Source organism: Oncorhynchus gorbuscha, linkage group LG21 (assembly GCF_021184085.1).
Source record: "Oncorhynchus gorbuscha isolate QuinsamMale2020 ecotype Even-year linkage group LG21, OgorEven_v1.0, whole genome shotgun sequence".
NCBI classification, from domain to species: domain Eukaryota; kingdom Metazoa; phylum Chordata; class Actinopteri; order Salmoniformes; family Salmonidae; genus Oncorhynchus; species Oncorhynchus gorbuscha.
The window spans coordinates 27,515,406-27,530,025 of record NC_060193.1 but is presented as its reverse complement, the minus strand read 5'-3'; the positions used below and the strand labels follow the sequence as shown (position 1 = coordinate 27,530,025).

The 14,620-nt window shown below is 43.6% G+C and overlaps 1 protein-coding gene and 2 pseudogenes across 2 annotated transcripts in view; 1 reads left to right on the top strand and 2 right to left on the bottom strand.

Moving 5' to 3' along the window:
* The window catches only part of LOC124007706 (mitogen-activated protein kinase kinase kinase 11-like), a 40,664-nt gene extending 36,011 nt beyond the window's left edge, over window positions 1–4,653 (bottom strand). The window contains exon 1 of the mRNA XM_046318414.1: window positions 2,741–4,653. Coding sequence (XP_046174370.1) covers window positions 2,741–3,494 — 754 coding nt within the window. The 5' untranslated portion in view covers window positions 3,495–4,653. The remainder of the gene's footprint in view (window positions 1–2,740) is intronic.
* Window positions 4,654–6,269: 1,616 nt separating this feature from the next.
* Window positions 6,270–11,734, bottom strand: LOC124008719 (annotated as a pseudogene). The gene is made up of 7 exons (XR_006834140.1): window positions 11,313–11,734; window positions 9,150–9,222; window positions 8,748–8,841; window positions 8,480–8,602; window positions 8,264–8,354; window positions 7,989–8,077; window positions 6,270–7,790 (listed from the first exon to the last, which is right to left on the bottom strand). The product of XR_006834140.1 is annotated as a dr1-associated corepressor-like (transcript).
* A 615-nt stretch (window positions 11,735–12,349) lies between these two features.
* LOC124008005 lies at window positions 12,350–13,663 on the top strand (annotated as a pseudogene).
* The last annotated feature ends 957 nt before the right edge of the window (window positions 13,664–14,620 follow it).

The window sequence follows — 14,620 nt, the reverse complement described above, 5'->3', positions numbered from 1 at the left end:
CATACAAGACATCTACCAGAAATAGTCTTAAAAAGCTATCAGAAATACATCAAAACACAATAATGTTGATGTGATGACCCTTGTAAACTAAAATCAACATTTATATTTAGTTTGAGAAATTGTTTACCTTCAGTAAGTTTAAGAAATATTGCCTTAATTCCTTTCCCAAATACCTACATAGCCTTAATATATTTTCAAATTTCTCTCCTTCATGGAGAATAATGAAAGTGTAAATAAGTAACAAGTAATGGTAGACCTACCAATAAGTTAGTGATTTTACTGATATCAAATTTGTATATGAATTGAGAGACTTAAACTCTTAATTCAGTTACAGAAATACCACAAATTAATTGGTAACCATTGGGAAATCACCATAGTCACAAACTACAGTTGGGTCACCTGCTACTGGTCTCTCTTCCACTGGCATACTGTTATGTTCAGCTCATAATGGTTTTATTTAGCTTTCTGTTGTCTGGTGGTCAAACAAAGAGTATTAAACTCCTCCCTCCCGCTCTCTCACTCTCCAGTTTAATGTCACCTCTCCCAACCTCTCACTGACACCTACCAATGAGTCCCCTCTCTTTCCATTGACTGTAACCAGCATCCTCAACCAGTGAGCACGGACCGACGCCAGAGGTCCATGGATGTTGAAAAGTAGATGAAATTTGGTCAGTCCACCCTGGCCTTGATGTTAATAACGTCCACAGACGGACCGGACCAAATCTGGACCCCGTCATAGATACTTCACAAGTTTGGATAGCAAAGCACAGTACAGTGAGTAGAGCACAGTAGGGTACAGTACACTACAGTAGTACAGTACAGAAAAGTAGAGTATCGTACAGTACATACTCTACTGTACTCTGCTGTTCTGCGCTGTGATGTCAAAACTTGTGAAACACGAGGAGAATGGCATTTTTAACCATTTCTGTTTAGTTCAGGCAAAAGACCCATGATGAAATTCTGTTACTGGGCGTAAATCCAACTCACTTACTGGAGTTCAATAATTAGACATTTCTTCAAGCTCAAGGTGCCATTGTCAGTCTCCATTATTTCTGCAGACATCTTTCAATCTTAATTCAGAGTGGATATTTAAGAGTTTTTGGAAAACGTGGTCACATAAAAACCTGAGGAAGAGTTTATTGAAATTCCGTTACCCAAAGTTTAATCTGCACAGTTCTTCTACTAAATGTGTTTTTGGGGGAAATGTTTCAAAGTAGTCCCAGTGCATAGAGTTGTATGGTTGGTTAAACTTTGAAATCAATGGTCTTTGTTTGGCAGACATATTAAAGTGAAAAAGTAATTGTCCTGGGTCATGAAGCAAGTCGGGGGTTGAGAGAGGAAAGGTGCAGTGGAACAAGTGAAAGGATTGTGCATTGTGAGAATAAATGAATATGTACTGAAAACAGTGATACTTTGGCCTAACTAGGGATAGGTGTGACCGAAAACCTTGAAATTGGGTATAAAACTACTAACGCAGACCTACCAAGGCCCATATTCTAAGAAGTGGTGCCGGTTTCTAGTCAAACTAAAAATTAAAAATAACCTTGATATTTTGCGTAAGGTAAAATGGCTGTTCAGAGGGATTATTTGAACAAACGATAAAAGAGGGGACGCTGAACAATTACAAACCCTGAACATTGCCGAGCCTCTGACACGGATTGTTGGACTTGTCAAAAGGTATAATAATGGTTTTGCCTTGGTGTGTAAATTCAGGTGGCCTTGTGTTTTGACTATCAATGTCACTTAGCCTGACAGTTCCAACAACCGTTTGTTATGGATTGAGAGTTGAATTCTCTCTTTATCACCTTCACTACATCTATTTGATGTGGTATAAGGTCCATGGTATAGGTCTACGTGGCCAGAGTCCAAAACACCTATATCACTGTTATTCCCACAAGTCCAAAGGGTGAATTGTGACGGACTTGAAATGCATCCACTAGAATTCTTGACCTTTTGCTCGCGAAGCAGCTGGTCTCGTTATCGAGAAATGCTCACTAGACTTTCACAATCAAGTTGAAACTTTAAATGAGTCACATGTACGGGATAAGTATGGTATAAATCGTCCAACGAAATGCTTACGTTCAGGTTCCTTCTCGACAATGAAACAACAATAAGAAATTATAGTATGAACCTAAAGTAAAATGGCAGTAGAATAGAATAATACATTTGAGCAAGTATAAAACAGGAAGGCACAATATGTAGTCCAATATTTGCACGTGTATTGGGGGACAAGTGTATAAATTGAGCAGTATAATAAGTCTGGTAGCAGAAGTTGTGGTGTGTGTGTGTGTGTGTGTGTGTAGCATTAGTGTGTGGTTGAAAAATTGCATTTGTCTAAAAGGTGGGATGTTTGTACTTGTAAATTGTGAGCTATTAAAGTCAATATTGTAGTGTGGGGGGGGGTTGAGCTTTGTCAAAGGCAAACTGTGTGGTGTATCTTGTGGTGATACAACATATACCCTAGCCTGCAGTGCACATGTCCTGACAATCCCCTGCCTGAGTCCTGTAGGCCAAGATCCCCAGCAAATAGGTAGCATACCAGCATTTCACTCAGAGCCAAGTGTCCAGGTGAAACTGAACTTGATAGTTTGTCATGAAGCTAAGGAAATGCCACTAATTAACCTGGATATGACCTTCTGGGTCTCACTAGGTGTTGTCTATAACAATGTTCTAACCACTGTGCATCGTGTAAAAAAAAAAAAAGGCTCTGGACATAGACGGGCCTAGTGCAGGGACTTACTGTTGTTAGACTTAAGGTCACGGTGGATGACAGGAACAATGGCCTCCGTGTGCAGGTAGAGCATGCCCCTGGCGATCTGCACCGCCCAGTTGACCAGGACGTGGGGCGGGATGCGCCGCCCGGCCAATGCTCGGCTCAGTGCGCCACCGGATGCGTACTCCATGATGAGGCACAAGTTGGGTTCCCGTAAGCAAACCCCTTTGAGGGCGATGATGTTGGGGTGAGTGAGCATGGCAAACAGCCGGGCCTCCTGACGCACGTTCTGGGCCGTCACGCTGATGTCCTCGTCCGGGTCCTGGCGAGCCGCCTTCACGGCCACCAGCCCACCTCTCCACGTACCGCGATACACCTTGCCGAAGCCGCCGACCCCAATGACCTCCTCGAGGCTCAGCTCCCTGAAATCCACAGCCTCGGGTTCGAACTCCCCCACCACGGCTGGCCCAAGCTCCCCGACCCCAGTGCCCTGCAGTTTCCCATATGAAGGTGGCTTGAAGGACACGTAGTTTGAGGGGAAGATGCCCACTTTGTTGTTGACCTTGCCCGCCCACCAGCCCTCGTCACCGGATATCTCAGAGTCCAGCGACAGGACTTCCACCAGGTCACCTTTGCGGAGGGTGAGCTCGTCTTTACCGGACGCCTCATAGTCGAATAAAGCCGTCCACACAGTATTGGTGAAGTTACCTTTTTGCGATTGATCCAAACCTTTCCAGTTCGACAGTGGGCCGCGGGTAAAAATGGTCTTCAGCGGCTCCATGGAGCCGCAATGAGCAAATGCTCAGACACTGGGTTAGATTTTCCAAAATAAAGCACAATAGAGTACTTTATTGCGCCACTCTCCCGTTCCTCTGTGTCTAGTTGGTTCATCAGGGACCCGTGAAATGCGTTCAAAGGCCTGGCCAACAGGAACACAACAGTGGTCACAGATAACAGGATAAAAAGCGCCTCTCATACGACTCGACATGGACTGCTTATGTTTCCATTGGAGCTGGCAACGATCAAACAAAGGCCATGGATGTGACCAGTTCTGCCAAAGTGTTCCAATTTGTCAAATGGCAGAATTGTCTCCATAAAGCAAGTTGATACTTAACTTGTGGTGTTTCAATGTGTGGTTTGAGCACATAGCTCACTTAATTACTCTATTATTATACCACACAGTCACATATTAACCAATGAGTATGTGCTGAGATTGGAATTTGAAATAAAGGGGAACTTATTCCATTATAACAAAACCAAGACTGTGCAGAGAACTGGATGGATCAGTCACTACAATTAGCATCAGGTGGTTGTAAAATATCCAGAACATTGGACAATAATAACCTCAACAAAAGAGCTCAACTCCATTTAGTTGTCCATTTAGAGCGGTCTGTATTTTTAGCCATTAAGTGCCGTGGCCGTCATAAGCAGGAAGCGCTGAAAAGACGAGAAGAATAGCAGGAAAGGAGCGTTCAGTCAGGCGAACCCCGTGCTTTACCGCAAATTTCAAAGCTGACCAACTCGCCCTAATCCCACAGCACGACCAACGGTATCTGGACGAAACTTCTATGCGTTCTGTCAACAAATCTCACATCCGTTTGCCCAACTGTATGCATATTTGCTGTCTCGCCCGGTGGTGATATACAATGTCTCAATTGTACAAGTCGGTATATTCCATAAGAACTTTATATCCACCGAGTTGGCAACAGGAAGAACTGCACGATCCTGCTTCTGAGTGTACTTTTTTTTTTAAGAGAATCGCACACCGGAAACAAATCATGTATTGTCCGTCGTGCGTAACGATACTTTAGTGCCAAGCTCCGACAAGCTCGCTGTTATTACCGATGTCCAAAAAGCGTCATGATAGATGCATTATTGTTATCATGTCCCCCACTTCCTTTAGCCGTCGTTCCGTTCTCGAACCACTCTACGTCTGTGCCTACAGTCAGAGAAGAGGGTGTGGTTTAGTAACTTTTTTCCCAGCAGGAAAAGAAAGCGTCAGGGGTTTAATCATTGGGCGATTTCGTGTTTCATGGTCCTGTGCACCTGGGCGGAGTCAGTAGATTTTTCACCATTCCATTGGTCCTTCAATATTATCTCCACTCACCCGGGGCACGGGGCCATGCAAAACGAACTCTCCATTAGTCCAAACAGTGCTTCCGTTCTGCAACTAAACCCAGAGTTTACTTTGGACAAATTCAGTTAGGTCACTCCCCATTTCTTTTCGTTTGCTTACATTGAAGAAATGTTTTACAACAGAATCGGCGGAATGAATACGCCCCAGGTGACAGAAACAACGCAACTCGCGTTCTGGTGGAGGCAGTAGTAATATGCGGACTAATTCCCGTTTTCTATATTTGAGGTTCACTGGAATATCTGTGTGAGAAATAAATTACACTCGTATTTGGCAAGTTAGTGGTCCAACGTGCAAATGTCGGGGCACTAACTTGGGGCAAGTTAGTGGTCCAACGTGCAAATGTTGAGATATAAATATAAGTTAATAAGGCCTTTAATAGGTTACATAGTCTCCAATACTAATGAGGTTGATTATGCATGGTGTAATATGCAAAAGTGTACATAAAACACTTTAGTGTAGCCGTTTCTCTGAAGAGGTGCATCTATTGAATAAACATAAAACATGTCACGCTATTTGGGTCTGAGACAGGCAAAACCTGAAACTTTGCCACCTAGGGCACCTTTGCCCTGTATTGCTGTGTGGAAACAGTGTGCTTCCTTCTGAGGCCTTTGATGGCTCCCCTGCCCCATGGCAGGCCTTTGTTGCTCCTCCGCCCCGAAAGTAAAGCCCCTCCCATAACCCCGGCCAAACACCCCCACCCCCTGCTATCCAGCGCTGACTCATCACTTGTGCAGGAAGAAGGCAGTTGTTTTTGTGGCCTGGTGGCCGAGCCAGCTCTGCTGTTACATTTACAATATGAAACCAAACTCAGAGAGGGGGGGGTCACAGTGCACACGGAGAACGAAAAATGAACTGCCTTTTCAGAAAGAGTATTTTCTTTGTTCAGTGTTTCTAATCGAATCAAATCTTCCCTCCATGGGAATCTCTCCCACAGAACAGACCTGTGCTGGCTTGCACTTCAATCACCTTGCCGACTCTGTTGGTAACAACTTGGCCTTGACAGGGGAAAACACACATCACATCAGCTGCGGTGACAAACATCCATTGTTAAACGTTTATACACACTTTGTAGGAGTACTAATGCATGGTCGGCCATTTCTATTCTATACCTGGAGTCTGAGACAGGAAGTATTTGGAGGAGACATGAAGGCGGCTTAGAGAAAAATGTACAGATTTTCCATATGGGAATGGGAAGTCCAGAGAATGTAGGATGGGTTTGGGTTGAACTCAAACAATGTGTTACACTCCTGTGTAGTCGTAAGGTGAAGCCTTGTGCAATGTTTCGCGTAGGTGCCAATGGAATGAAGTTCATTGCCAGTTTCAATGGACTCAACAAATAGCTGGTGGCATTGTGGCTTGTAATATCAGAGATACGCTTGGTAAAATATCTCATGATGTTTAATGTAAAAGAAAAAAAAATAGTTGGGCAGTGTTTTATTGAAATCTGAACTTTATTTCACCCATACAAAATAAAATAATGTTAAAATTTTACATACAGCGTCAAGTTCAACGGCCTACCATTAAACATTTCATATCAAGAGACACTGAAACGGGAGCCCTATCCTTCTCTGCATTTCAATGTGTACATAAAAACAATCTAAAAGAGAGAAGAAAAAAATACAATACAAAGGAGAATTTTATTCCAAGTGGGGGGGGACGATATATTTTTGAACACAAATTATAGGCGAAAAGGTGAGCGGTTTAACAACATTAAAAACAAAGTTATGGTCCAGGAGGAGCATCACAGTACATTTCAGATAAGAATAGCCAGCAGAGAAATATCTGTCTTCAAGAAGGAGATAGTTGGGGAGGGGGGGGTACAACACAACATATTTTACCTCAAAAGCAGTGACTCGTCACTCGTATTTCAAATCAACAAAAACAACCAATTGGAGTTGTAATCATTAGCATAATGACATGTGAATATGGTTGACGTAAGCTCATGGCCAAGGTCTTCAGGAGGATCAATTATCGTCATAAAAAGTTGCATTAAAAAAGGGGAAAATCCTCAACTCAAGTCACATTGAGAAGAATTCATAACCTACAGTAAAACACATCTCCTTACCCACACCCTAACAATTGGAATAGCCACGTGCAATAATGGCCAACTCCGAAAGCAAGACCAAGATCTAACCGCTCTGCCAAATTCAGAATCCCCACAGACAATCATCTCACCTCCCTTTGCTATAGGAAAGTGCTGATCCCTTTTCAAAATACGACCGACCGCTGCTCTGACTTCATCTCCAGAAGGTGTACAGTATTCTATGAGGCTACGTAGGCTGCACAGGCATTACAGTTGGATCATCTCAACTGAACCAGAGCAAACGTTGAAGAAGTGGACATGGAGCTGGAGTGATATGTCTGTTGAACACCAATGACGTATGCAGAAAACAGAGATGAGAGAATAACCAAAGTGCAAACTACAATGGGGGACTTAATCAAACCGGTACTTGGGCTGGGGGCCTTTCAGAACATCAACTGACATTTTTACTCCAAATAGAACAACCACCTGTCTTTATAAAACAACCTGGTTCATTTTTTTTTCCCTCCACAATAAAATAACAAATAATTAAACACAATATACAACCGATTACTCGTCTTCAGTGGTGCCAGCTGTCATGTCTACACACCTTACTGCCAGTTGTTGGAGGCTTTTCCTTAACAATGGGCCGCATGTGAGCATCTGCCCAGACTCACCTCTTTCTCAATGCAGCCACAGAAGAGAAGAACTTAAGAGAAAATTAAAGGTAAAAAGAGCAGGGGGGAGCTAAGAGTCATAGTCTTCATCATCATCGTCTTCATCTTTGTGCGGCATGGAGGGGGGAGGCGGGGGTGCGGTGCCCATCAGCGAGGGGTGGGGGGCAAAGGAGCCCAGAGGCATGGCCAGGCCCCCCTTGTGCGGTGCCCATGTGGAGGTACTGGGGTGGCATGGTGTCTGGGCTGTGGCACAGGGCAGAAGAGGGGGACACCTTTAGTAATAGTACCCGCACACAAAAGGGTCATGTTCAGTTAAGAAAATGTTTTGAAACTGTGTGAAATGGAAAGTTAATGCCCGAATACGACCCAGGAAAGCACATTAGCAAAGAGTACAGTTGCGTGGTGGTTAACTGTGTGTGCGCGCCTGTCCATGTCCATTACCTGTGGAATCGGGATTGTGGCTGCAGGTTTGTGCTTGACTGAGACCCGTCTTCCTCATCCTCGTCTGTCTCGCTGTCCTCGGAGTCATCCTGTTCCCATGGCAACGAAAAACTAAATAAACCTCTATCCTCACACACACACCCCCCCCCGAATTACACCTGATAACTTCAATTGGCCAACAAGCCAAACTAACTAACATTGCCCTCTATAAAACCTTACTGTTATCTAAGCTAAGCTTATGCTTTGTGGCTGCTAAATTTAAGGCCAACACCCACCTCTTGCTCTGACTCTGTGCCTGATAGCTTCTTGTCCTTGCCCTTGCAGCCAACTCCTCCGTTCTTGCGGCCTGACCCCGGCTTTCGACCTCTGGAGGAAACCAAGTACAAAGTCAAGATTGCATAATTCACACATTCAACGACACACAAAGCTTTAGTAGACCATCAGTAATATCCTATCCATGTCAACAGTTAGTATCGTTCGGGGTCCGTTACCTGCGTGCAACCTTTTCCCCTCCCTCTGAGTGGTTGTCCTCTCCCTCGCCCTGCATGTCAGGCACTGCCGCTACCAGGTCCTTCAGGAAGTCAAACTGCTGTTCCAGCTCAATGCACTGTTTTCTACCAAGACACACACACAATGTTTAAAAAGACAATACCGTCCCCATCGCTTCAAAAAAGCACCGATAGACAAGAACACTGAACATTACAATCTGTAGCCCTACTGAACTTATGACCAACACCGATAACTGAATACATGACTTACAAGTGTGACGTCGTCATTGTTTTTGCGTTCCGGGACTGGGTGACTTGACAGGCTTTCGTCAGGAGAGACTCCAGGAACAGCTCCAGAGCTCGTGCTGGTGGTTGAGTTAAGGGGAGGTAGACACTAGCCACACAGGACCAAAGTGGTTTATTTGGGCTTCAATAACTGAACAGTTAGACATTTCGCAACGACTCAAGAGTGATTGCTAGACTCTTACCAGGCACACGACCCCTCAAAAGTCAAAACAGTGAGTCATATGACTTTTCATTCAAACTGCACAACAAACAATTAACCCTATAATCTCCATATTGTCATTGGCAATAAAATACACGTTTTGAAATGCAGTTCATGTGAACTTGCAATGAAATACAGATGAAGCGTTCAGGTGAGAAGAACGGATACATATGATGACAGGAACGGCGGCAGCCACTTTGCCTATCTCTTCATCAGTCTGCATAATCTTCTTAATCCTGGCCTGTAATCAAAATGGGAAGAGGTCAGTGAGAGAGCGCATTGAAGATTACTACCATTAGAGTATCTGCATAGTTGTCAAGTTACTAATTGATCAACCAACCACACACGCTCAGCACATTGACCATATTTAGATAACAAATAAACGAGGCTATCAACAGAAATGCCCGAAATAACTTTCAACTAGGTCTATTTCCATCCGTTTGCATCTGAGGATTTAGGTACTGCGCAGAAGTGATGACCTCGATAGGTAGCTAAAGATCACACACCCGCACTGGGAGATAGTTGTTTGTTATGGTGACGATTATATAATCCATAGGCCTGTTTATTTTGATGCTGTTGCTACCTTTTGTCCTACCAAGCTAGAGACACCCATGCACCTTCTTGGCTTCTGCCCCGTCTGTTTTGGCTCATCTCACATGTGAAGTCAGGTAGGTGGTCAACAATAAAGACATCTAGCTACCTCGCTCAGCAAGATTTGACAGTAGCGGCAGCAGGTACATTATATATATATATATATATAAAAGTATGTGGACACCCCTTCTAATTAATGGATTTGGCTATTTCAGCCACCTTTCCAACAAGTCCACGTATCAAATTTCTGGCGTGCTGGAGCTGCTCCAGTCAACTGTAAGTGCGGTTATTGTGAATTGAAAACGTCTAGGAGCAACAACGGCTCAGCCGCAAAGTTTTAGGCCGCACAATCTCACAGAAAGAGCCATTGAGTGCTCTAGCGGGTAAACTTCATCACTACAGAGTTCCAAATGGCCTCTGGAAGCAACGTCAGCACAAGAAGTGTTAGTCAGGAGCTTCATGAAATGAGTTTCCATGGCCAAGCAACTGCACACAAGCCTAAGATCACCATGCGCAATGCCAAGAGTTGGCTGGTGGTGTAAAGCTCGCCGCCATTGGACTCTGAAGCAGTGGAAACACGTTCTCTGGAGTGATGAATCACGCTTCAACAGCTTGCAGTCCGACGGACAAATGTGGGTTTGGAGGACGCCAGGAGAACGTTACCTGCCCCAATGCATAGTGCTAACTGTAAAGTTTAGTAGAGGAGGAATAATGGTCTGGGGCTGTTTTTCATGGTTCGGACTACGCAGCCTTAGTTCCAGTGAAGGGATACCTTAGCGCTACAGCATACAATGACATTCTAGAAGATTCTGTGCTTCCAACTCTGTGGCAACTGTTTCAGCATGACAATGCCACCGTGCACAAAGCGAGGTCCATACAGAAATGGTTTGTTGATCGGTGTGGAAGAACTTGACTGGCCTGCAGAGCCTTGACCTCAACCCCATTGAACATCTTTTGGATGAATTGGAACGCCGACTGCGAGCCAGGCCTAATCGCCCAGCCTCACTAATCCTCGTGTCTGAATGAAAGCAAGTCCCCACAGCAATATTACAACATCTAGTGGAAAGCCTTCCAAGAAGAGCGGAGACTGTTATGGCAGAAAAGGGGGGAAGGAGGGGGGGGCAACTCCATATTAATGACCATGATTTTGGAATTAGATGTTTGACGAGCAGGTGTCCACATACCTTTGGTCATGTAGTGTATCATGACATTCCTAGGCAGACTGGTTTGTTGACAACTTATGCTAGTATCTGGCAAGCATTTACAACGCTAGCCACATCCTCCAATTTTCCCGATCATGTCTCACTTATTCTGAATGATACAACCCCCTAGCAGGCCTAGCTAACAGGCTAACTAATACTTGTTTAGGTCAATAACTAAATCTCGTCTATCAGTTAGTACAGCTGGAAAACTTAATAACAACAATGAACAAACTAAGCTAGCAATGCCTTTTTTAATAGCCACCCTCTCAAGTGGCTGGCTGGCTAGCTTAGGTAGCTAACGTTACCATTAGTTAGATAGCTAGAGTTGTAGATACGTATTGTTAACTGCAAAGTTATCCAGCTAACTAGCTTTATCTTCTTGTCTGCTAACTAGCTAGCAGCATACCTAGAACAAATCATATTAATGGGTGCACTGTTGCACTAAAGTTAGCAAGCTAGCTAGCATTCCACAGATTTAGATCATCAAGTTAGTTAGCTAATTAGCTATCAGCTTAGCAAGCAACGCTTAACTACTTACCGGGGGGAATCTCGCATTGTATTTCTTCTTTTTGCTGGGCATTATTTTATGAACTGTTTAACTTAAAACAATCTTCGATATTTTGTTATTATATGACCCTCCAACCCGCACCCAAATGGGTAGGTAGCTAGCTAGCTAGCCTAGCGCGTAGCCTTCTCGAGATGTTCCGCAGGGTCTCACGTTCCGTCGGATTCTTCTAGCCTGCACTCTGGTCAAATAGACAGCACTCGAGTGTGAAATAACAAACAAACACAGATTGTTGCATTATCAAAGTACTGTCGCGTTGAGATCAAATCCAACATTGCAGGCTCAACGTGACAAACAGTTAAAAGCCCATCACCCAACTTTTACTTTGCTCGTTTCCTACTAGATAACGTTAGCCAAGCTACTATAGCTAATCTAAGCTAAACTATTTTGCATACGGGGTGTTTCAATAAAGTTTTGTGAGCGACATTTAAATCATGATGGAGGCTTGAGCAGAAACATTGCTTGGCGGCCAACTATCCCCTAGACTTGGCATATAAAACATCTCGGCAAAGGAAAACATTTCATTATTATAGCAATTATACGTTGTTCTATGTTCATGCATGTATACTGAACAAAAATATAAACGCAACATGTAAAATGTTGGTCCCATATTTCATGAGCTGAAATAAAGGATCCCAGTCCATACACACAAAACCCTTACGAAAAAAGATTGTAGTATAACTGCATTACACTGTAGGGTAACTCTAGTTAGAATGCAGTATAATTGCAGGATGCTACAAATGCTGTGTTCAAAATAACACCGTCGACTGCAGTTACTGCACACTAGTTACTGTCCTTTTTTGTAAAGGGATAGTTTATTTCTCTCAAATGTTGTGCACAAATTTGTTTACATCACTGTGACACTTTCTCCTTTGTCTAGATAATCCACCCACCTGACAGGTGTGTTATATCAAGAAGCTGATTAAACGGCATAATCATTACACAGGTGAACCTTGTGCTTGGGGCAATAAACGGCCACTCTAAAATGTGCAGTTTTGTCAAAGAACACAATGCCACAGATGTCTCAAGTTGAGGTAGCATGTAGTTGGAATGCTGACTGCAGGAATATCCACCAGAGCTGTTTTCAGATCATTTAATGTTAATGTCGTTTTTAGAGAATTTGGCAGTGTCTAACCGACCTCACAACCGCAGACCAAGTCTAACCACGCCAGCCCAGGACCTACATATCCGGCTTCTTCACCTGCAGGATAGTCTGAGGCGGTGCTGAGGAGTATTTCTGTCTGTAATAAATTCCTTTAGTGGGGAAAAGCTCATTCTGATTGGCTGGGCCTGGCTTAACAGTGGGTCGGCCTGGCTCTCAAGTGGTAGACCTGTACCCTCCCAGGCCCACATATGGGGGCCTAGATTATGGCCTCATTTATTTATTTCAAATGACTGATTTCCTTATATGAACTGTAACTCAGTAAAATCTTTGAAATTGTTGCACGTTGCGTTTATATTTTTGTTCAGTGTACAATATAAATACCACGCAAGTTCTAAACGACATAATTGTCATGCCAATGTCGAGCTAGCTGGCTGGCAAAACAAGCTAGGGCATAACAGCTTCTATCTTTGGTTGCATGAACTCCTTGCATGCATGCTGGGGAATGACTGACTGCAAGGCAGTTCTTGTGAACAGGGTTTTAAAACATTTCCCACTCAAACTAACTGGATATCTGTGTTGGGCCTGGACCCCTGTCCTGCCACTGGGGACATCACTGGACTACAGGAGAGCTGGGAGAGCCTGTTGGACAGCGGGAGACATGTCACCTTCCAGATTGTGAAGGAACTGGCACTGAACCACAGGGTGCTCTCCAGGAAGGGACTGATGCACCTGGACTCAGGCTTCAAGGTGGACCATGCCTGTGTGTGACCAGAGCAGCCGTGGAAGGGAAGATCTCCCTGACCAAGGTGAGCCCGTGTGATCCCAAGTCTGACAGCAAGTACGTCATCTGTTCCTATAAGGACTTCATGGACAAAAAACGAGGTGATGAGGCTGGACGCAGTCATCCGGGCCACGGGGGTCAAGTGCCAGCTGTCTTTCAAGCAGGATGTTTACACTTACCTGGGCATCGTGTCTTGGTTAGCAGCTCCAGTGTTTGTCTGGGCATGTGTTTTAGGTTATTGTCCTGCTGAAAGGTGAATTTGTCTCCCAGTGTCTGTTGGAAAGCAGACTGAACCAGGTTTTCCTCTAGGATTTTGCCTGTGCGTAGCTCGATTCCATTTATTTTAATTTTAAAAAACAATATTAAAAATCAGATGTATTGAATTTTCCATGTGGTCTATATTAACCCATTTTGATCCCAAATTTTTCCCAGACATGAAAATATCCAAATCAAGTGTCATTAGTAACCCTTTGAGGTAATCAATCATTATTTTTAGGTGAAAAGGTGTGTTTTATGGTCGGTCACAATTGTGACCGGTGGGATAATGTTACGTATACTGAATTAACATATTTCTCATATGTAGTTATCAAAGTTCTTATAAATCCCAACCCAGTTAAGACATTTAAAACTCTGTCACTGGCTGTCCCCAGCATTGCCACCAAAATGCCCCGTCACATTCTAGTGTGACTATTTTACACATCAAAAACCCTTATAACACGATATGAATACTGAGAGCAAAGACAAAAACACAACAACCATCAACGTATCTCAACATTGTTACTTTAGTGCAACATGTACTGAAACCTTAATATTGTAACTTTATTGTAACAGTTGAACTTGTACTTTAGTGCAATATTCATTGTGACATTGTCATTGTGACATTTTAGTGCAACATTCACTAACAACTGTATAGCAGTCATGTGATTCATTGCCACTGAACATAAAGGTAACATATAGGATAGAGGTAGCCTGTAGAATATGCATTCAAGTAGAGGCCTACACTGAACAAAATACAATTTTATATATATATATATATATATATCAAAAGCGCCACTGGCCAATGAATGCTTATACGAGACAATGAGTGCTTTTCTTCCTAGAGTCCGTTGTACTGCTTCTCCTCACCCGTTATCGATTTTTCTATTCGGTCTTATATCCTTTTCTACTGTCCATGGTATACCTTGAAGCACTCAATGTGCAGTGGCACTTTGCATTTCTCACATGCATAGGTAGTGTGTTTGTCACAGTGACGACTTCTCTGGAACCGGTGCATCGTGTTGATTGGACAGTGAGAAGCTTTGTCAAATCTTGCCTGAGATTCAACAGTAGCAGCCAGTAAAGATCTCCTTCCGTGGCTCAGTGGTTTCGTGCCAAACTTTTGCATATTTGGGCTGT